This window comes from Panthera onca, chromosome B2 (genome assembly GCF_046562875.1).
Source record: "Panthera onca isolate mPanOnc1 chromosome B2, mPanOnc1 haplotype 2, whole genome shotgun sequence".
Taxonomy (NCBI): Eukaryota; Metazoa; Chordata; class Mammalia; order Carnivora; family Felidae; genus Panthera; species Panthera onca.
In genome coordinates this window covers 128,455,540-128,479,328 of record NC_138343.1, presented here as the reverse complement: position 1 = coordinate 128,479,328, position 23,789 = coordinate 128,455,540, and the positions used below count along the sequence as shown (strand labels likewise).

At 41.5% G+C, this 23,789-nt stretch overlaps 1 protein-coding gene across 10 annotated transcripts in view; it reads right to left on the bottom strand.

Moving 5' to 3' along the window:
• AIG1 (androgen induced 1) overlaps window positions 1-23,789 on the bottom strand; it is a 244,814-nt gene that overhangs the window by 41,579 nt on the left and 179,446 nt on the right. For 6 of the 10 annotated variants that reach the window (XM_060616820.3, XM_060616823.3, XM_060616815.3 and 3 more), the window contains one exon: window positions 3,470-3,585. The exons of the other annotated variants lie outside the window; for them this stretch is intronic. In XM_060616820.3, the coding sequence (XP_060472803.1) occupies window positions 3,470-3,585 (116 nt within the window). The remainder of the gene's footprint in view (window positions 1-3,469; window positions 3,586-23,789) is intronic. 10 annotated transcript variants of the gene reach the window in all.

Sequence of the window (23,789 nt, the reverse complement as noted above, 5' to 3'; positions counted from 1 at the left end):
ATATTAACACCACCACTACTACTACTAACAATAGAAAATATAGAAATTTTTTACTGTGTACCAGGCATTGTTCCATGGCTTCTACATGTAACTCAGTCCTCACAACTGCCCTTTGAGGTCCTTAACCCTATTTTATATCTGAGTAAGTGAGAGCTCAGAAATAAAGTGAAGGGCTCAGAATTCTAACCTAGGAAGTGGCCTTAACTATTAGACATGTCTAACTATTAGACATTCCGATATATTGCTTCGAGACAAAACCAAAACTATAACATGCACTTAATCTGTTCACCCACAGACGCACTCTTCATCCAGAAGAAGGCAGTGGAGAGCATGGTGAACTGTACAGACTGCAGCCACACTCCAGCTCTGGCAACAATAAGAATAAGTGGCTTTTCCTTGGGCAAATCATATACTTTCTAAGCTCATATAATCTCTAAACTAAGATTAGTTTCCTTATCTGTGTAATAGGCCAGAGAATACCTATCTCAAAAGGTTATTTGAGGAACTAAATAACATAATATTTGAAAAGCACTTGGTACCGAAGTCAAAAGAATGGTAGTCATTACACTTGCTGACAATTACTGTTGCATTAGAAACCAAGAAGACCTCTGTGTTGTATTCTGCATAAGCTAATATGGGTCATCTCATTTTTTAGGGGAAATCCCCCAACTAGGGTGCAGAGAATGTGTGGGGGGACGATGATGGAGGGGAGGTGTGCAGAGAAGGAGTTAACAGCCCACCATAAGTGTATAGGGAGATGCTTGTGTCCTAGGCACCTGGGTAAGTGGAGAGAAGTATGGTGGTGGCAGAAGAAGACAGGGAAGGAGTCCAGGATGACTTCTGATGCTCAGCTTAGGAGGACTGAGGGAGGCTGGGAAATGGAGCCACTCAGGGTGGCAGCTCAGTGGGCTCCAGTCTCTGAGGGAAAGCTCCCATATCCCTTGCTTTCTCTACTTTGGCTATCCAAATCTAGGAATAGAACAAGTTCACATGGGGGAGGGAGACGTGTGAGAATGGACAGCAAGCGAGAATCAGAGCAGAGCACGGACAGCCTGGCCAGCAGCCGCAGAGGTCCAGGTTCAGCTCTACCGTGCAGACGACTGCAGGGGAGATCTATGTGTTTTATAATTAGCACATGATAAGAGGAATGCTTTCTTCCATTTTGGCACGAGGTTCTGGAATGTACAGTCACAATCCTGGTATGCTATCAAAAGATTTTGTATCCTGAACCTTCTACTATTGTGTCACTGGTACGGCGGCTTGTGGGATAGTCTGGTAGGAAGCAAAAACCAGTACCTTTTTGATAACAGTGAAACTCCTTGGATTTATATCCTATGACATGATGTTAGGGGCATTGTTTAGCACTTGGCATAGCTCTGAATACCGAGGGCAGAAGACCAAAGGAAAAAGTCTACTTTGAAAGCTCTCTCAGAACATATCTTAGGGAATTTGCTGGTTAATGCAAATACATGTCCAAACAAGTACTGGTTTACGTAGGGAGTACACAGAGCTGGCAAGCGTCACTTGGCATGAAGAGCGTGAGTAATGCTTCATTTTAATGAGGGATCTTGGGGGTCTATAATGAAGGGTATGTGGTATTTCCCATGTGTCTCTTTGAAACGTGCACTGAATGTACCCACAGTGGAAGAAAAGCTATTGGAAAGTATATATTTCCCGAAACCTCTGGGGCTCTATAAGATTCAGATAATTAAAAAGAAACTTTGCTAACATTTATTCATTTTTTGAGAGACAGAGCATGAGTGGGGGAGGGGCAGAGAGAGAGGGAGACATAGAACCTGAAGTAGGCTCCAGGTTCTGAGCTGTGAGCACAGATCCCCATGTTGGGCTGGAACCCGCAAACTGTGAGATCATGACCTGAACCAAAGTTGGACACTCAACCGACTGAGCCACCCAGGTGCTCCCAGATTCAGATAATTTAATTGCATACAAATGAATTCACAGAAATACATTCAGAGATCTCAGAATAAAAATCTTCCCTTCCCAGAGGTAAGCGTATATGAGTAAACTGTAATGAGATCATATTTGGGAAGGCTAAGGGGGTTTTTGATTCTTAATGATTTTTGATTTTTAAATGAACGTATCCTTAGAATAATTCATGCTTCCCTACATGACTCTTGTGAAAGATAAGAGTCATTTAAATATCAAGTTAATACATATAAAGTACATATATTTAGTGTTAAGACACAATTTCAGTCACACTTCACCTGTGAGCCCTGATCATCTGGACCTGTTCTGTCAGAGAAAATCAATACTTAACACTTTGGGTGGAAACAAAAGATCTAGGAAGTGACTAGGAAAACAAACATTCCCCAGTCTTTGACTAGTCAATGAAATGGCAGATGGAGTGAATGTTATTGCATGTTTGTCCTGGGGTCTGTTGTCTGGATGTCCCCTTAGATCCAGCCACCAGGTAGGACTTCCTAGAAACAAATTCCCCTTCTGGTCAGATCTGGGGCGTTATGTGGTCATTCATGCAAAGTATGTGAAGCACTGTGCTGCCCTTTATTTTGTATTTCTGAGTTGGCTGGAGCAAAGCGCTCCATGGTTGCCTGGGCCTCCCAAAGCGCTCAGGGATTTTGGAGGGATTAAGTACAGTTCTGGGGTGTTTGGGAGAACTTGTTCAGTCCTTCAGGCTTAAAGGAGAGGATGGTGACCCAGAACTCAGGAAGAGAGTCCCAAGAGGCAGAAATGCTGGCAGGAGGGACCTCTTCTGTGTACACTAATATATCAAAGAGGACTTGGAATTCGAAAGAGAAGTGAGAAATTCTCTGTCTTAAAAGGAATAATTTTGAAACATTAAAACATGATAAGAACTGAAATTAATGTGAAGTAAACTTAACAGGCAACTGTACTGTTATCAGATTAATGTGGCACCACCCACTTGGGACCTATTCGTGCCCCAGAGGCCAAGTGGAGATTTCTTGTGATTTATTTATCCCAATTTGAAAAAAAAAAAAAAACCCTTCAATGCATGCTATGTATAATCACTAATTGCAAGACAGGTTCTAAACTGACTCAGGAAAATGTCCATTTTCCCTCGTTTCCTCTGAAGTTTAAGGTCACTCCTCTAAAGAGGCCATTTCTTCTGTTCTCATTTGCATTTGCTCACCAACAACAGCAACAACAAAAAAAATCCCAAGCAAAAAGCCCTTAAGCAATAAAATCGCTGTCCAAGAAAAACATTTAGTTTGAAAAAGAGTTGAAAAATGTAGCCTTGGAAGAACCATTGCTTACATGGGATTGTTCAACAAATTCCTGTTGTGTGAGGTTTGGCATATACTTTCTAAAAATATAAGCATCTGGGGAAATGAGACAAAGCCCAGGTCCTGGACCAAATGAGGCACGCAGTGTGAATCTGTTAGTGATTATATCCATAATGAAATATGTGCCCAAATTTAGCAGTGCAAAATCTAATACAATACGAAAGCCCAGCAGGCACTGTCCTTACCATAATATATAGCCAACAGAGAAGGTACATATGGCGGCGAGTCCGCTGTTCCTGCTGGGATACGCATGGTGTGATGTCCTCATCTCGATTAATATAAAGGGCAAAACTGTTGTGTGCTGAAAAAGAACAGAGAACAGGTGACACAGATTCGTATCATCGCCCCTCAATAGTTGTTTTGTCTCTAGTAGGAGAATGGATAGTGCAAATTCCTAGCAAAAGCACCACAGCAGACAGCAGCTGGGTATGGCTCACCTAAGAGGTAGGAGGGACGAGAAAGCAAGTGGTGCATTGATCACTCCATTGGCATTTTTCTCCTGTGTTTGAATTTTTAAAATTTTATTTTATTATGATTGTTATAGGAAATTTCAATAATATTGAAGGATGTATTAGAACATAAGAAAGGAATAAAAATAACTACTTTAGTATTTTGGTAGATGTCCTTTTTTGCCCTCTCCTTGTTCATATTATTTATACATAGTTAACATTGTACTGTGCACACAATCTTGTTTTGGACTGTAGCATGAGAATTTTTGATATGCCACTTTAGAAATCCTCCTAGAATATCAACCTTGACCATAGCTGCTTAAAACTCCATTTTGTGGATATACTAAAATTTATTTGACCAATTCCTGTTCTTGGACATTAAGTAGTATAAGATCTTCAATTTTTCATTTATGAAAAATGTCATGATGAATATCTTTTGTAGAATTCTTTGTCTGAATGTCTGAATGTTAAATTATTTTCTTATGGTTAAAGTCTATGAAGATTTTAGGACTGTTGATACATAATGCCAAATTATGTGTGTACCAGCAGCAGGTTAGGAAACGAAGCCAAATTAGCTTCCAGAAAGGATGTACTGGTTTGTAACAGCAGTACATGTATTTAGATATGATGTTTGAAGTCAGACTCCAAAGAAGCTTGGTAGGACCTTCCCATTTGTTGTTTGGATGCAGTGGCCACTCGGATGCTCAGTTTAGTGGGCCAAGATGTGGATGAAATTTGGTGACAAGAAAGGAAAATCAGCTTGTCTTGGTATTGAAATTTGATAGCCAGGTATAAGGGACAAAGATCTTAGGTAAAATTGGGTTAGGGTATAGATTTGCCTTTCAAAACGGGAGTTTCTCGAGTAAGAAGATGGCAGAACTGAGAACTGAACCACCAGTAAGTTTGAATTCTGTTTAGTACCTCCTAAGGGCCATGAAAGAATCTTTGCTCCTCTCTTGCTGTATTGTTTGCATATTCAAAGAAAATGCAGGGAATTGAATGTTATAATTTTCAAAATTTAATAAGTGTCATGGCAAAATGGAACCAGGTGGCAGGAAAAGACATGGTGGTGATATCAAAGTGAACATCTTTGAAGCAACATATTGTTTATATTTATAGAGAAAACAGAAATACAGGATTTTAATTTTTTTTTTAACGTTTATTTATTTTTGAGACAGAGAGAGACAGAGCATGAACAGGGGAGGGGCAGAGAGAGAGGGAGACACAGAATCGGAAACAGGCTCCAGGCTCTGAGCTGTCAGCACAGAGCCCGACGTGGGGCTCGAACTCACGGACCGCGAGATCGTGACCTGAGCCGAAGTCGGCCGCTTAACCGACTGAGCAGGCGCCCCAGAAATACAGGATTTTAAAAGAAATACTGATAGTAGAAATTCTTTGCTTTAAGTGTCCTCCTCTAGGTAACTGTTCTGACAATATATTAGTAATTAGAGAATAGTATTCCTAGAATGTCGGGTGGGTGATTCCACAGTTGGGTAACTTTATACTTTTTTACTCTCTGCTTCTCTATTGTTGTTTTAAAACAGTATAATTAGCACTGAAGGGAACCATGCAAAATGTACATGTGTGTTGATACAGAAACAGTATGTATTTTAAAGATCTATTTTATTGTTTTTTTTTTCACTATAATCCAGTCACCTCAGATGACATTGGCCTGAAGTTTCACTGATTTGAAACACCAAAACTAGTTTTACTATGGTGCATTCATGTGTAAAATTCAAATGTATAGCTAATAACAAGGCCAAGTCTTGTCAAATCTCACACAGAAAAAAAAAAAAAATCCCTGCAAATCAAACATTTACACCGAAGATATTGCTGACTCGGATGGCCTGTGTGGGTTATAGAATGGCGACAATATATTATTTTTGACTTGTGAATATTAAAAAGTGTTTAAATTCTACCTCTTCATCCATTGTTCCAAACTGAGTATAAAATCATCCACATTTCTATATTATATAAGTTCAAATAACTAATCTGAGTATTCTTACTTATCTGGTTGTCATTATTTTACCTAGCCTACTTGCTGATTATCAGATGTCACACCTGGAAGGGTTAGGCTGTACTCTGATGATGCCAGTCAGAAAATCTCTTTGAAAAGTGAAGATCTTTCTAGATCACTTCATTAATGGCATCATCACCGCTAAAAAGGAGCTACTTTTTCCATCAATGACATCATCAATAACAGAAGATCTTTTTGAGGCCAGCTGTGCCTGTGCCAATTGCGCCAGGGGCAAATCTCAGGGTAACAACTTATTCAGAATTTTCAGGCACTAAAGAATATATATCTCCCTCTCTAAAAGTCTATAATGCAAATTATATTTACTGTTAAACAGTATATATTAACAAAAGTACATATTAACAAAAGTATATATTAACAAAAACAGTATATATTAACAAAAGTAGTACAAAATATTTTTAGCAAATACAGACGTTGCTCTGCGGGTTGGTAAGGTTTTATAAACTAAAAAAAAGGGGAAAAATCTGTAAATGGGCTTGCTGAATCTCTAAGTAACCTTTAGCAGCCCAATTGTTACCCCAAATCTGGGGCAGCCAGAGGGATAATTATTTTAGAACTACAGGTACAAGAAATCCAGTTCTAATCCAATTCCATGCAGTACTCTGCTTGAATGACTTAAGAACTAGGAAGGAAATATTCAAATATTCAAGTCCATCCAAGACCGCTTGCTGTACAAGAATGATAATCCTATGTTTTGTTCACCACGATATTTGTAGGAAAGAGCTTGACATATAGGAGGTGCTCAATAAATATTTGTAGAGATAATTTAATCTTTGACACAACATCTTAAATGGGTTTTATTAACTTCATTTTGCAGATGAGGTAACAAAGACTCAGAAAAGGTAATTCTCTTGCCCAAGATCACAGAGCTGGAGAAAGGGTTCAAGACCAGTCCTGTCTCCAAATCCTAGGCTCCATTTTCTATATTAGAATTATATTTTTAAAAGATATAGTTACGTAATCTTTGACTCAATAAACCTGTGGGAGTGCATGATTGAAGATCACTTATGTTGCAATTCAACTGGCCAGAACTCTTTTTTAGTTGAGCCCCAAAATAAAGAGGTCTTCACTATAAGGAATATATTTTGCCAAATGTATTCTTTCCTGTGGTATATAAGCATTCTGAATAATAATAATAAAACCAGCTGGCATAAAGTCAGGAATTTTCAGTGGTGTGATGATAAAGATGGCCGGAGGCAGCTCTTTCGTCTTTTGGCCTAGAAGAGGTCAAGGTGCAACTTTCTTGGTTATCCCACTCTGGGTTGATCTGGTACCTGCTGCCTCCACCACGTCTCCGAAACTCCACCCCAATGGGATCAAAGTCACAGACCTTAAGTGCATGAGCCGGGAAGTCGATGCCACGTCTGCCCCAGCTGCCAAGACTGGACCCTGGGTCTGTCACCCAAAAAGGCAATGATGGGATGATGACATCCCAAGGCAACAGGTGACTGGAAGGGTCTAAGAATGACAGTGAAACTGACCATACTGAATAGACAGACCCAGATTAAGTAGTACCTTCTGCCTCTCCCCCCAGTGTCAAAGGCCCCCAGGAACCAGAGACAGAAGCAAAAGCCCATCAAGCACAGTGGAAGTATCACTTTGATGAGATGGCCAACATTGCCTGACAGATGCAGTACCGATCTTTATAGTCAGAGAGCTCTCTAGAGCCAGTAAAGAGAACCTGGGGACTTCTCAGTGTGTGGGATGCAGTGCTGATGGCCATCATTTTCATGACATCATAGATGATACTAACAGTGGTACAGTGGAATGCCCAGCTACTTAAGAAGTACAAAGGAAAATATTTCAATAAAGGATCATTTGACAACTGAAAAAAAAAAAAAAAAAAGAGTATTCTCAGGAATGATCTGTTTCTATTTCTCAAGAACAAATACCTTTTAAAGTTTTCTCAGGTATAGACACACACTGGATAAACAAAGAAAGAGATAAAGTCTGGTTGCCAGCAGTGGCTCTTAAGAATTGTATTGGACTGTTTTTCTATAGTGCATTGTCAACAGAACAATTGCCCGCAGCTGAGTTGCTGAGATTTGACTCCTTCCTCCCTCCCTTCCTTCCTTCCTTCCTTTTTCTTTCTTTCTTCTTTTTCTTTCTTTCTTTCTTTCTTTCTTTCTTCTTTTTCTTCTTTCTTTATTCCTTTCTTTCTTTCTTTTTTTTTTTTGCTTTTGTAAAGCACTATGTAAGATGAAGAGTTGACAGCACAAGAAATAAACCTTTGATCTGATCTATAAACTCTATCCTGGAAAGCACTGCTCTATTATGTAAGTAGTTATCCTATCCCAAGCGCAAGTTTCCATTGCTGCTAATTTTGATGAGACTGTGATCAGAAAATTGTGTCCAGAAAGGGAAGTCTAAATCTATCTTGGGTTTTTGCATCCCTTGTGTTTTTTTCAAATGGGGTTCAGATGGGTTCTCTTTATGGAACGGTGATTATCACCATGAACTGACCAGCCCCCCAAGGTAAAGGTCAGCCTGCAGAGAGGATCCTGATTGTGTCTTACCACACTATAAGACTTCAAGCAGGTTCTTGTACATTTGTGAAGCTCAGTATATGTATGTATATATTTTTTTGGGTAAAATGAGAAGGTTGCATTAAACTAGTGCACCACAAACTTCAGTCATGATGAGCTAGCATTTTAAGCTTTGCTATATCACATACGAGGGCTCACCGAGGCATTAGGCATAGTAGACACAGTGTCCAAGGCCCATGGAAGTGTTTTAATTTCTTTTACAATCAGAAGAAAAAAATGAACTTTTAGAGTTGAAGATTATATTCATTTTTATGCTAATACAGTCATAAAATGTTATATATATAATATATAAATACATATATACACATATGTACACTATATAAAACATACAATATATATTTATATGTGTAAGTGTATATATATCTGAATATGTAAGTGTATATATATCTGTATATATATCTGAATAAATGTTGGAAAAGACCCAGAAATGCAAAGTGCCTAGGGCATAAAACAGTAAAAAATCATAATGCAGCCCTGTTACATGCAACCTGATTTTTTAAAAAAATATATTTTCTTTGGGAATGCAAGCTGGTGCAGCCACTCTGGAAAACAGTATGGAGGTTCCTCAAGAAACTAAAAATAGAAGTACCCTACAACCCAGCAATTGCACTACTACGCATTTATCCACGGATACAGGTTGTGCTGTTTCAAAGGGACACATGCACCCCCATGTTTATAGCAGCACTATCAACAATAGACAAAGTATGGAAAGAGCCCAAACGTCCATCAACAGATGAATGGATAAAGAAGATGTGGTATACACACACACACACACACACACACACACACACACACAATGGAATATGACTCAGCAATCAAAAAGAATGAAAGCTTGCCATTTGCAACTATGTGGATGGAACTGGAGGGTATTATGCTGAGTGATATTAGTCAGTCAGAGAAAGACAAAAATCATATGACTTCACTCGTATGAGGACCTTAAGAGACAAAACAGATGAACATAAGGGAAGGGAAGCAAAACTAATATAAAAACAGGAATGGGACAAAACATAAGAGACTCTTAAATATGGAGAACAAACAGAGGGTTACTGGAGGAGTTGTGGGAGGGGCAATGGGCTAAATGGGTAAGGGGCATTAAGGAATCTACTCCTGAAATCATTATTGCACTATATGCTAACTAACTTGGAGGTAAATTAAAAAATAAATTAAATTAAAAAAATTAAAAATAATAAATTAGGAAAAAAATGGGTGATGGGCATTAAGGAGGGCACTTGTGGGATGAGTACTGGGTGTTACATGTACGTGATGAATCACTAAATTCTACTCCTGAAACCATTATTACACTATATGCTAACTAACTTGGGCTTCAACAAAATTAAAAAATAAAAATAAATTTAAAAAATTTTTAAATAAAAAAATTATTTTCTTATCGAATTCACATTAAAAACTACATGTATTTAAAGGGAAACTTAAGAGACTTATAAACTCTGATGAATAGAATATCACTTTCCATACATAGAAGATAATTACAAAAACAAGAACAATGGAAATTAATTGATATTATTACATGTTGGCTAGATAGGTTGGTCTGGTTGATGGCTCTTATTCTGAGACCTGTTCTGTATGTGCTCAGTAGGGAAGTCAGTCGGCATCGGATGGGCATTAAAGACACACTAGCGTGAAACAGAGACTTCTCTAGAGGAAATCAGAGGGATTGAAAGGTAATGGAGAAGAAATTACCTTTTCACTATGCGAGTCAATATTGCTTAACACCAGGTCCCTGCACCATGTCAATTATCTATCATCAGAGCTACACTCTCGATGCACCGGAACAGATGACCTATCCGTCATAGCTGTACCCTTTTGGAGCTAACTTATTTGCTTTCTGAGCAGATGTTCTTTTGCCAGAAGAATGGAGAGAAGATGAGTAGGAAGTGGAGGTACTGATGGAGGAATCTAAGGGTTTTAACAGGATTAAGGAAATAGGCTTACAATGCACAAGAAGTATCCGGACGTGCCACCAGGATAGACATTTTGAGTGTCTGTGATGGCAATCAGTAGCCTACAAACTCCAGGGAAGTCTTAGAATAAACTTTATTGTGGAATAAATAGAAGGATGTAAACTATGCTGTGTGATGGCGTGAATTCAGGCAAGCAGAATGAATGAATTAGGGAACGGCTCAGGGTTATTTTAGAGCTCTGGAATCTAGAATTGCCATATGAGTGTACGATACAAAATACAATACAAAAAACAATAGACAAGATCTGAAGAGTATGTTCAACTGTCATATCTCTGGTCTTTCCCCTTCTCTCCAATATGCATATATATATATATATATATTTTTTTTTTAATTAAAAATTTTTAATGTTTATTTTTGAGAGAGAGAGAGACAGAGACAGAGACAGAGAACGAGCGGGGGAGGGGCAGAGAGAGAGGGAGACACAGAATCCGAAGCAAGCTCCAGGCTCTGAGCTGTCAGCGCAGAGCCCGATGCAGGGCTCAAACTCATGAACCATGAGCTCATGACCTGAGCCAAAGTCAAATGCTTAACCGACTGAGCCACCCAAGCGCCCATCTCCAAAATATTTTTTAATAGGACAGTACTGCTCCCATACCATGTGAACATCAGACAAAAACTGTTTCCTCCTTGGGGGCAAAATCAGCCTTTGAATGTGAGGTACCAGACCATTCCCTGCTCAGCTGGTAATAAGAGAGCTGGTAATCCCATGTCTGCCCGTGTGCATCTGCAGGACACAGGCAGACCTCTGGGAGTGTTCTCAAAGTAATGTGTACATCACATCACCTGGTGAGCTTGTTAGAAATGAGATTGCTGGGCCTTGCTTCCAGGGTGTCTGGTTTATTGGATGCAGAGTAGAGCTCACGGTGGTTCTCGCCTTCATGTTTGTCAGCATATCTAGAGTTTCTTATATCCCTGTGACCACTTTTGACCACAAATAAAAAGTTGAAGGATGGTTGTATGTGTGTGCACGGGTGTCATCATGCACCTGCATTATCGGGGCGATCCAGGCTGCAGGCAGGGCTAGAGAAATGACCAGACTTTCCTAGCAGGACAGGGCAAGGGAGAGTCCCTTTGGTGTCCTAACAATTTATAGGTATATCATAAATAAAACTCTTCAACTAGAAAACTGATCTAGGATACAGGAAGTTGTACACTCCATATTGTAACTTGAATATTTTTTATATGTGTTACTTATCTATTTATTGAGAGAGAGAGAGAGAGAGAGAGAGAGAGAATCCCAAGCAGCCTCCTCGCTGTTACTGCACACAGCCCTGCACGGGGCTCGATCTCACGAACTGTGAGATCATGACCTAGGTCGAAATCAAGAGTCGGACGCTTAACTGACTGAGCCACCCAAGGCGCCTCTGTAACTTCAATATTTTGTTTGCTTGCTTTCCACCCCCCCCCCACTTATATAGAATAAAAGGTGCTATTAAAAGAGAGAAATCTTATTCTTCCATAAAGCAAGAAGGGATTTCCAAGTTTGAAGTAAAGCCCACTGTATTCGCAAAATGTGATCTAAAACATAAGAAAAGGTGACATTAGGGAAGTCTGGCAAAAATCACAAAATGCTGACTGATCCGAACTTTGCAAAGCTTCTGGGCTCTCCAAATAAGTCAAATGTTTGATGAATTCAGGGAGAAGCAGAGCTGGGTGGGGACTTGCACAGAACTGGGTGGGTCTTCCCTTGGGGCGACTGTAAATCCAGAATCAGCGGGGGCTGAGGGGGGGAGTGGGAGGGTGAGGGTGGGGGTGGGGAGGAGGGGAGGATCTGCAATGACATCCCAGGCACCATGGAAACAAAGCCGATACAGGCTCTAAAACACCTAAATTTTTAACTTGGAAAACCTGCTGAGTTTTATCCTGCTGCCAGAAATGGTCTTTGCTGATTTTACTAATGGGTCAGCTCAAAATGTGCCATCCTCCCTCACTTGCTTCACAGTAGAGATATTTCAGTGTTTGGAATGATAGGGAACTGCCCGTCTTGACCACTTCTCCACATGTCAGACCGAGCCTCCCGCTCTCGAGGGCCCGGGCGCCGCATTTAGTGTGGCAATGCTTGTACAATAATGGCACAGAATTTCTCTGGAAACTGCCAGAGTGGTTTTGATGGCCCCTCTCTGCTGTGGTATCAGGTACCTGTTCCGGCTGGTCTACACAGGCATCTCAGAATCAGGTTAGAAATGGGACCCAGGGTCAGAAACTCAGATTCAGATGGAACCAGTATTTATCGAGTGCCAGTATGTTCCAGGCACTTCCAAAACTCTTCATGAGGTCAGTACTGAATGTGGGACTCACCCAGTCCTAACATTAGCCCTGACAACCGTTAGGATATGGTTTTAATAATTAGGCCAAATAAACAAAAGAGTGCCACGCGTTAAACCAAGACATGCAGATCTTTGCAATTAAGAGCAAACGGTGCATCACAGAAATAATTACAGTGGGACAGTGGCACTGTTTTACTGAGTTATTATCTCTGCATTTATAAAGCATTTTAATTTTTTATTTATTGTAATTATTTCCTTTTAGAAAGTAAGAGAGAGAGAGTGTGCAAGTGGGGAAGAGGGGCAGAAGGAGAGAGAGAGAAAATCCTAAGCAGGCTCTATACTCCGCGTGGAACCTGACCGACACAGGGCTCGATCCCATGACCCTGGAACCATGACCTGAGTCAAAATCAGGAGTCAGATGCTCAACTGACTGAGCCACCCAGGCACCCCTTAAAAAGCATTTTTAACATGACTTGAGGCCAGTTAATATCTCCTGCTGAATCTTCCCAAGGAAGGCATCCACAGGGGCTGTGGCACAGTTAGGGAGTTGTACTGTGGACCCAGCAGCCAGTGGGCCACCAAAAAGAATTCTTTTTGTAAATGTGACCCCAGAGTTGATCGGTGCTGTAAAAGCAACTTTAAAGGGCCCTATATTCACTTCTTCCATGAACATTGTACAATTAGTGTTTGTGGTTCTCAGAGAACAACACCTCTCGTGACTGTCCTCAGGCAGTCAAATGATCATAATATGATGAGACACACGCAAGCATGCAGACCTGTGATGGTACAATGGCCGGTGATCCGATCTGCTCAGGCAGGACACGGGGAAACTCTATGCAGCAGGAGACACTTGAACTGGGTCGTTAAGTGTGTCTAGGGCTTCAAGGAGGAAGTTCATTCACAAAGCTAAGAAGTGTGTAAAGGCACAGCACACATCACTGATATGTCTGTCACCACTGCAGGACATGAAGGAGAAGGAAGAAGTCAGTTTGGACAGGTTAGGTGGGCATAAACCAAATCATGGAGTGCTTTATATGGACTCTGTCCTGTAGGAAGCAGAGATACCTCCAGACGCTCCAACTCCTTCCATGGAGTTTAATATAGAAGTAGAAGAAACATACTGGGGTATTAACAGGAGACAGAGCAAGCCGGCGGCAGGGGAGAGGGCGGATTGGAGAGAGGAGAGATTCCTCTACCAACTTGCTCCCCTGCCCTTCTTTCCTTCTACCTGACTTGCCTCTTCTTGTGGAATGGACTTTATTCTTTCCCTGACTTCCTTCTAGGGTTTCCTCAGCCTCTACCTCTTTGCAGCCCCCTCGCCTATGGGCCCCCCTTCCACTCTTGTTTTCTCTTCCATTTTAGCACTAAAGTACTGTGATGCTGAAGACAACAGAGGGACAAGAACAAAAACAAAGCTAGTCTTTAATTTTGGCAAATACGTATTTGACGAGTAAACACATAAACGTGATTGCTGTGTTTTATGTTACTTCCCCCATTATTAATTTATGTGCATACATACTGAATACACAGCCACAAGAATAGCTATCATTCACTGAGCTCCTAACATATGCTCAGTTTTATGCTGGACACTGTCCACCAGTATCATATTTTAGTTCCCACAGCAACTCTAAAGCAATAGCTATTTTCATCTTCATTTTATAAGTGAGGAAATGGAAGAAGAGAAGGATTAACTTGTCAGAGGTCATGTACCTCTAGTAAATGGTGCAGCCAGCCTTAGACCTCAGACCTACCTGACTCTAAAACCCGTGCTTTTATGGAGACAGACACACTGTTTCCCATGCTTGATGTCTGTTCGTTCACTCAGCAAATACTAACGGCACTCTATGTGTCCCTCATGATTCCAGGTTCTTCAAATATATCTCAGGACAGAGCAGAGATTTTCAATCCCCGTAGGTTATCGTTCTTGGGAATGCATTTCAATTAGGCTCATACAAATTTAAAGTCTCTCACCTCAGAAAAGACCAAATTCATTAGGGTTGTATGAGGATTATATGAGATCCTATAGTAAGAGGGGCTTGCATGGTACATGCAAGAAATAATTGAAGTTATTCTGTGAGCTCTCCCACTTGAGATCTCCCATGTTGCCACATAATACTGTCTAAAATTTACTGTGTGCCAGGAATCCCACTAAGTACTTCACATGGACTAAAACTCATTTACATCTCACAATGATCCTTTGAAGCGTATATTGTTGCCAATCATTTTACAAAAACTGAGGCACAGACAAGTAAAGAAAGTTGCTCAAGGTTGCCAACCATAAGGTGGCGTGGACAGTTTGGCTTCGGCGCCACCCTTTGAGCCATGGGGCCACGTTGCCTCTGGAGTATCTGGGAAAGACCCGACGATAGGGAAATTGCTAGTGGAAGAACAGGTATTGGAGAAGGGTGGGTTTTATGGCTGTGCCTGAGAGAAGGAACCTGCCTCCTCTCAACCCCCATTCACTTCGGTAAGATTCCAGGGGCTGCGGGATGAATGGCTGTATGCTCAGGTTTACAAAGAAGACCATGAGGCCAGACTTTCTGTTCATGCTTGGGGGTAAATCCCATGGGTACTGAGGGCCTCAGCTTGGTAAAGGGGCAGAGGTGAGAATAGCCCCAATCCGCTGACATGGAACAACACTCTCTTTCTGGGATGCTATTCATGCTACCTTTTTTGTCTTTTCCTTGCTCTACTCTCCTTAAAAATGTTTTGAAGTTTTTTTTTAAATTTTTTAATGTTTATTTATTTCTGCGAAAGAGAGACCGAGTGTGAGCTGGGGAAGGGCAGAGAGAGAGAGGGAGACACAGAATCCAAAGTGGGCTCCAGGCTCTGAGCTGTCAGCACAGAGCCCAACATGGCGCTCGAGCCCACAAACTATGAGATCATGACCTGAGCCATAGTCAGACGATTAACCAACTGAGCCACCCAGGTGTCCCAAAAATGTTTTGAAGTTTTGAAAAGCATTCTAGGAGGTGGGTTGAAAAATGGCAGAAGGGAGAGCCATGGGGGATATGGTACAGGTGGGAGGTGAGGGGAGAGAAAACGTAATCAGGGGTTTCCACAGCTGATACAACCTAAAGCCCTCTCAAGGATTGTGATGCACTGACAAGTTTAGGGAACAAATATAGAACACAAAACCTACTGTTAGGAGCACTCTGAAATTAACAAAGAAACTTCAAAAAGAAGAAACTAGGATTTTAATGTTATTGGCGTGCTTCTTAAAACTTATTTTCAGCTCAACAAATCCACTTATCCATATATGTCAGCATCCTCCAATGTTAGGGTATTCCTCTAAAAACACAATTCTGACCATTTGGTTTCCTTCTCTAAAGCCTTCTCATGATCTTCAGAACAAAGTCCAAATTTCTTAGCATTGCCTTCAAAGGCTCATACCATTGTTTTAACCTATGTTTCTAGATTAACCTCAGACCATTCTATACGGGCAGCTGTCACTGTTCCCCCAAAAGGCCTTATGTGTTTATGCCTTTGTTCGTGCTCTTTTCTCTGACTGCAACCCCCGGATGTTTGGGACCTTCTCTGTAGTATATACATAAGACAGGGTCATTTTCTGCTTACTAAAGAATCATTCCTCTGCACCTCCACAGTTAGGGGAGGGCACACTGCCTAGTTCTGCTCATGGCCTATTATTAAAAGAAGTTACGTGGGAGCTTCTAGGCTAATGCATTTTCAAGCTGGAGTGAATATATAGTATATTAACATAGCTCATAATGCTACAGTTAACATGAAGGACGGAGACCCCAACGCAGTGGGAACAGTTCTTTAAGGAGAAGGAACAGATCTTACTGACCATTGTAGGTTCAGCTCTCTGTACTGCACAGAAAACTTAGTAGGGTCTCAGTAAACTTTTGTTCAAAGACAGATAGTAAGACTTTCTCTTAAGTAAACCCTATTCTCTCCTTAGTTTTATTATTTTAAAACCCAGCAGTTTAAGAGGAATAAAAAATAAGTTCCTGGATGCAATATATAAGTAAATTTTAAATAATACATTCATCTTGAAAGCACGAAAACTATAATTCACTATTACAGAAGAAGGGGGCTACTTTGCCTCAAACAATATTCACATGGGACTAAGTCACCAAACTAAAGCTGCATATTCACAAAATATATAGAGTTATTAATTTTTTGAAGCGAGAGACAGTAATATGTTCCCAGTGACCTTTATAATTTCATCACACTCCTCTATCACAGTGTATGAGCAGATTTCTGTAATCCTAAAGAAACTTCCTCAACTGAGTCTCCAAATACAATGATTTCAAGTGGTTTTCATTTACCCTTGTTTACGATAAATGTTATGCTGATTGATCGGCAAATGTCTACCAGCAGCAATAAGAACAATTATGTTTGACATGAAGACATTATAAAATCTATAACCCAAACCTTTAAAGCCCGATTTGAAATGTCAAATTTGACTTATGAGAAACAGTTATAATCCTGCTTCATGCAAAAAGCATTAGGTTAATGCTGGAGCAAAGTAGTGTTGCCAAGCGTGTGCTGGCATAATTAATCAGGGATATTTCAGAAACGAATCGTCTCCAAGAGGTTATTGATTTACTGTCACGACACATTTTCCTTACGGCTGCGATGGTGCTCTGGGACTGGGATGCGCTGGCATGAATGTTTCAGTGACTAAGCCTTGATCCGTCCTCCTGGACGCCTGCCATCCTGCACTGACATCTGCAAACACTCACATTTGACAGCTTCATGCCTGAGCCTGGTGGCTTCCAAGTTGATTAGGGTTAGTTCAGAGGGGTTTTGGACTAGTCTGAGTGTAATCGAAAGCAGAGAGCTGTGAGTCTCCACACAGTGACATGCACCTAGTAAACAGTGTCATATTAATAGAGGCTGTGCATGTGCATCTACACATATACAAGTTACACCCATGCAAACACACACCCGTGCACGCACATACAAGCGCGCATGCACATGACCATGCATACACATACAAGCATACACACACACACACAGCATACTTAAGGAATGGGGCAGATTTCACTTTTAATATCGAAGCTTGCCTCTATTATCTATTAAACTAAATTTGAGTCTTAAAGAAACATGTTGGGGTGCCTGGGTGGCTCAGTCATTTAAAGGTATGACTTCGGCTCACGTCATGATCTCACAGTTCTGTGGGTTCAAGCCCCGTGTCGGGCTCTGTGCTGACAGCTCAGAGCCTGGAGCCTGCTTCACATTCTGTGTCTGCCTCTCTCTCCGCCCCTCCCCTGCTTGAGCTCCGTCTCTTTCTGTCTCTCAAAAATAATACAGAAATGTTAAAAATTATGAAAAAGAAACATTATTTTAAACACATACAAAGTAGTCATAACTTAGCTCTTTTTTACTACAGTGATTCCATGATAGAAGGTAATTGTGTCAGAAGAAGTCCTTAGAGTAGAGTATTCTAATATTCTCCCAAAGACTATAGGGTACAGTTTCCCTGATGAACATGGATGCAAAAATTCCCAACAAGATACTAGCCAACTGGGTCCAACAATGCATTAAAAGAATTATCCACCATGATCAAGTGGGATTTATTTATGGGATGCAGGGCTGGTTCAATATCTGCAAATCAATCAATGTGATACATCACATTAATAAAAGAAAGGGCAAGAACCACATGATCCTCTCAATAGATGCAGAGAAAGCATTTGATGAAATACATCGTTTTTTTGGTAAAAACCCTCAAGAAAGTAGTGATAGAAGGATCATACCTCAAAGTCATAAAAGCCGTATACAAAAGACCCACCATTCTCCCCACTGAGGGAAAACAGAGCTTTCCCCGCTAAGGTCAGGAACATGACAGGGATGTCCACTCTCGCCACTGTTATTCAACATAGTGTTGGAAGTCCTAGCCTCAGCCATCAGACAACACAAAGAAATAAAAGGCATCCAAATCGGCAAGGAGCAAGTCAAACTTTCACTCTTCCCAAAGATTATAGGGGAAAGTCAAGGAGAAAGTGGTAATTTAGCTCACGCCTCAAAACTTTTTCTCTGCAGACTCTTAATTTGGTTTTGCAAACAGATAAGGACACACTTTCTACACAAAGTTATGTTGATGGTTATAGGAGTGTGGATGGCCCAATAGTAGTTCCTGGGTGGAAAGAGGCCTCTAGGAAATGGATAGCATCTCTGTTCTTCTGGGCATAGTATGTTAGGCTCAATGTCCCTTCCATGTCCGTTTTCAAGCCATATTTCCGTGCACATTGTATGTCTTGCTTATTAGGCTGCCTCAATGATTGTATGGCTAGCACTGAGTACAGAAGAATGGAGACTGTAGTGTCTGCATAAGCTCTTCTCTCTGAAGGGGTGTGAAGAGAAAACAGGGCCAGCAAGCCATTCACTGTTAGCTGGCTACATGGCCTCGAGCCCTTCTGGATCCCAGGCCCCTCATCTGTAAGAGTCCGCAGCAGTGGACAGCAGGGATCCTGTTCAAGTCCTGAGAATTCATGTCTACATCCTTGATTATACATTTCTGCACCTAGTGTTTTTATCTGCCCTTCCTTCTTTCTTTATTGTGTAAACTTTCATCTTAACTGTGACACATATACAGAAAAGTGCACAAATAATAAGTGTCCAGGAGATGAATGTTCACAAAGTGAACTCACTCTAGTAACCAGCACCCACACCAAGCTACTGAGCATTATAAGTCCCCCAAAATATCCTCCTCCTACCCCTTCTTGTCACAGCTAATCCCCCCAAGGTCACCACTACTCTGAGTCTGAACACCAAAGTAATTTTGTTTCATTGTTAAGATTTATGTGAATGAAATGCAGTATGTGTTTTTTTTTTTTTCGGGGGGGGGGTGCCTGGCTGGTTTTGCTCAATATTCCATCTGTGAGACTCATCCATGCTGAAGTGTAGAGTTGTGGGCTTCCATTATCACAGCTGTATAGTACTCCACTGTGTGAACACAACACGACTGATTCATTTATTCTCCTGTTGATGACACCATGGCTCTTTCCAGTTTGGTCCATCACGAAACCATGCTGCTATGAGTATTCCTGGATTTCTTCTTTTGGGGAACACGTGTTTGCATTTTTGTTGACTATATACTGAGGAGAGGAGCTGCAGGGCACACTTCTGGGTGTTCAGCTGTAGTAGATAACTCCAAAGAGTTTTCCAGAGTGAATGTACCAATTTACACTCCCATCATTGGCATATAGAATCCCACTGGTTCCACATCTTTGTCAGCCTTGATAGTGTCTGTTTCATTTCAGTCATTCTCATGCTTGCCCTTTAAATGACAGTGTTGCATTTCTAACTTATATCACCTTGAGACCTAGGGGGCCCAGGCTGCCACAGTGTTGCAGGTCAGGTTCCCTGGGGAGCAGATTCTGAGATGGAAACCAGCATGCAGTAGGTCTCTTAGGGAGTTTCTGAGCATCAGCGCCTGTCAGGGGAGAAGAAGGATGAGCAGTGCAGCAGAGGGAGAAACCAGCCCGCAATGCGGTCTCAGCATGGCTGACCCATCAAGAGCTCTGCAGCCAGCCATGCCCTTCGGAACTGCCAGGAACCGGAGTAGGTGGGCCTGGTCTTTATGTCCTCATGGACTGGTTATGGGTTGCGGGCTGAAACAGGGAAGGAACCTGACCTTTTAGCAAGACAGTTCTCCTCAGGATAGTCCCCTGAGACGATTTACAGGACGGGCTGAAGAGGGCAGCATCCCTGGCTGCTGGGGAAGTAAGTCCTTTGTTCCAAAGGGGACCTGTGTGGCACATCACAGCGTCCACTGAACACGGATGGTCTTCGTTCAAGCTGTGTTTGCCAGCACATCCCATGTCTTGGCCGTACAATCAGCAGCGCAGCTAGCGCAAACCTCTATTTGTGAAGTTCATGGAGGGAATATCTACCATGACGAGAGCCTGACAATTCACAACTGCACTGCAAGGCTATGAATGCGCTACCATTGCCGTTTATGTGAATGTCGTGTTTTTAGGAAGCAAGAAACTGGTCAGTAAATGGCAAAATTCCTCATGACCACTTCATTTGGGGGTTATAAAGTCTGCTACTGTAATTGTATAAATGGTCTCAGGCATGACCAATAAGCCTCCGTGACGTGTAACTGGGTTCTTATTAACTAGGGCGCAGTTGGCACCTAATGCTCTTTATAACTTGCTATCAATTTGTAGCTATTCAACAATTTCTTCAGTTGAAAAAGGCATATGCTAGATTTATTCAGCTGAATCAGGCATAGGCTAGACCATCTAGTTTTGGTGATCATGGATTTGGGATTCTAGGAAACATGCCCGTCATGCAGACAATGTATTCTCTTGTGAGACAGTGCATATGGGAGGGGTTTCTGGAGGAAGAAATATGCTTCAGGCTCCAGATTTATATCTTAACAAATGACCTTTGGTTTTATTTTTCCTTATGGCCTATGCTTTGTTATTTGCACCCACAGACCAATATTTTAAACAACTTTATTTCCCAAACCATATATATCAACTCAATCCTCCCCATTTTAATATAATTAATCAAAGACACACATTTGGGCCAGATTCGGGTCAGTATGAGATCAACAGTATTACTACACAGCTCACAGAGTTCAGCCAAATCAAAGAAACCTAACATTTTCATTAGCCTCTGCAGCCTAATCAAGGGTAGAGATGCATTTTTGTAGGTTTAAACACAGCTCGTGCATTGTTCTCCACACCTATTTTTGTTGACCCCTTAGGAGTCAGGTCCCCATTGTGCAGATATCTAGGGTAAATAGAAAAAGCCCCAGTGTAAATAGTGATGAATGGAATTTGTGTCTCTTCACTGAGAGTCCTCCTCACTAGTGGCTTTTGGACCTCCAAGGGCTGTTAATCAGCTTTTGTGTTTAGGTCAACCCATTGCTCCAGCCAATGTATCTCCCTGGCTCAGTATTCCTCTTGCTCTGATAGTCATGAATCAAAGCTTTATGGGAGCCACTAAGGAAGGAAGCAGGATGAGGTCAGAGTTCACTTGAAGACCTGAGAATCTTCTGACTCTCAGAAGCAGAGAGGATGTGAGAGAAAGGATGGGAGAAAGACTATTCGATGGTATGAAATGAGGATCATTATGGGTGTGTGAACTAGATATAGCAGCCAGTTCCAGAATGCTGAGGCTAGGACTAAAGTGAGCTAAGGGTAATAACAAAGCTATGTGCTATGCTCTACAAGGATGGGCACCTTAGGGGTTAGGGAAGTGGAAGACACCAAAAATGTAAATTGATTCAATAACTGTTTTGCTAAATTTGTGAATATGACCAATAAATAAAAGATTAGTAGGGAAAGCAAGGGTGCATAAGGAATATCTAGCATCCTACATTTAAGGAAACTCAAATAAATCCTTCTCCAATGTGGCCTCGGAAGAACCTTTCCTCCGGGCCTCACTGATTTGGGTCTGATTGTTTCAGTCCAGAAGAAACATGATGGTTTCCAGTATTTGAGCAAAGATGTTGGAATCCGGCAGATGCACGAGCAGTAGATTTTTTACAAAAGTTGATGAGGTACAGGAAAGGGAAGGAGAGACAGGCAAAGGCCAGGGTTGCTTTTCTGAGTCATGTGCACACTCTCTGGGTCTGCCTAAGTTGGCCCTTGATCACATTACTGTCTTTGATCGATTCTGGACAGATCATCTCAGGTGATTTCCATTTAATACCTGCAGGGAACGGGCCACAGTCTTATCCTTAATTCCTTTTAATTCATCTTCTATGGAGCATTACAGATAAGAAGGATTCTAAGTGAGTAATGAAGAGAAATGTCACTGAATGATATCTGGTCGCTGCTGGTGTGGAAAGGGCTAGAGATTAAGCAAATGAAATGCATATCGTTAGATGCACTGACTTCACACCTTGCAGGGACAGCGAGGAAGGAACGTGCACAAAGGATCTTCAGATAGTAGGTGCTTTATACATTCTTGTGCAATGGAGGGATTGGTGAGTGTTCTGCAGAAACACTGTGGATGCTGAAGGCATGACTGGGTCCCTTTCTGTCATGTTAAGTTCACAGGGAGGATGAGCCAGTCTTTCTATAAGGGTCTCTCTCACAAAGCTCTCTCCTTCCAGTGAGGTATATTGTGTTCAGCTCTTGCCAAACTTAAATTGCATCCATGTTAAAGAGGAAAAAGGGCTTTAGCACATTCCTTAGGGGAATGGAAACAATTTATTTTGTTTGTTTCTAATGGAGAGGGTTTGCTCCAAAATCTCACTGTGAGGTCTGAGAATCTGGGTTGAGGACCGCCAGGCAGCCAGAGGGAGCGGGAGAGGGAGAGAGGGAGAGAGAAAGGGAGAACGAGGAGAGCAGTCACGGCGACCTCATCAGGTGATTGAGACAGCAAGAGCAGCCAGTTACAAAGCCAATGCATAAACTATAGTTCCTGGATTTAGGGCAGGAACACATAGTTAGCTAAATATGATATGAATTGATGTGCTTTCACAATATTTAGTTTTTCTTAGAAGTGCTTGTTTTGTTTTAAAATTAAAACCTTCCTCTGCTGCTCAGCACAACCAAACACAATATCCTTTGTGTGTGTGTGTGTGGGGGGGGGGGGTTGGTTTTTGTTTGTTTGTTTTGTTTTCCTCCTTGATATTCAGAAAACGGAACGGCCAAGCGTACAGTTCACCTCGCTTCAGAGGAAAGTGGAAGGCATAAATGCAAATGACCTGGGCGATAACAAGTAACGAGCTTTTGGAAAAGACTCTCTGACTTCTCAACATGAACTGGATGATGAGAAACATGAGCGTGATTTCTCATCTGCTGGTGTCCCCAAAAGCTTATTTTGTAATGTAATTTATTTCCATAGGGTGGGCTTAGTCTCCTAACAAGAGTGGAGCATTGTCCCTGCAAAGCTGCAAATGTCAGTATACAGCCTCAGGGTTAACATGGGCGGCGTAAATAACAAGGAAAATGCATCCTTCTCAGAGTTCCCAAGACTGTAATAAGACGGCTGGCGTTTCAGTGATATATGGTCTCTTTTTGTGTTCAGCAGAGAGCAGTATGCTTTGGGTCTTCAAGATCTTGTTTGAATGCTTTACAGAAACCAATCAATAACACACAGGTAAAGTCTTCTGCAAGACACATAAATCCTAGCATGGGGAGACCAGCTGTTGTGAGATGCTGGATGGGCGCCAGTTTCCAACTGGGGAGTCTCAAGGAAATGATCCTGAATCTGGGGCTTTGTTTGGATTTCAATGGAACATAATCGGGCGACATCTGGTCCCCCACCTTGTGCTGGCTTGGCCACACTTCCTCC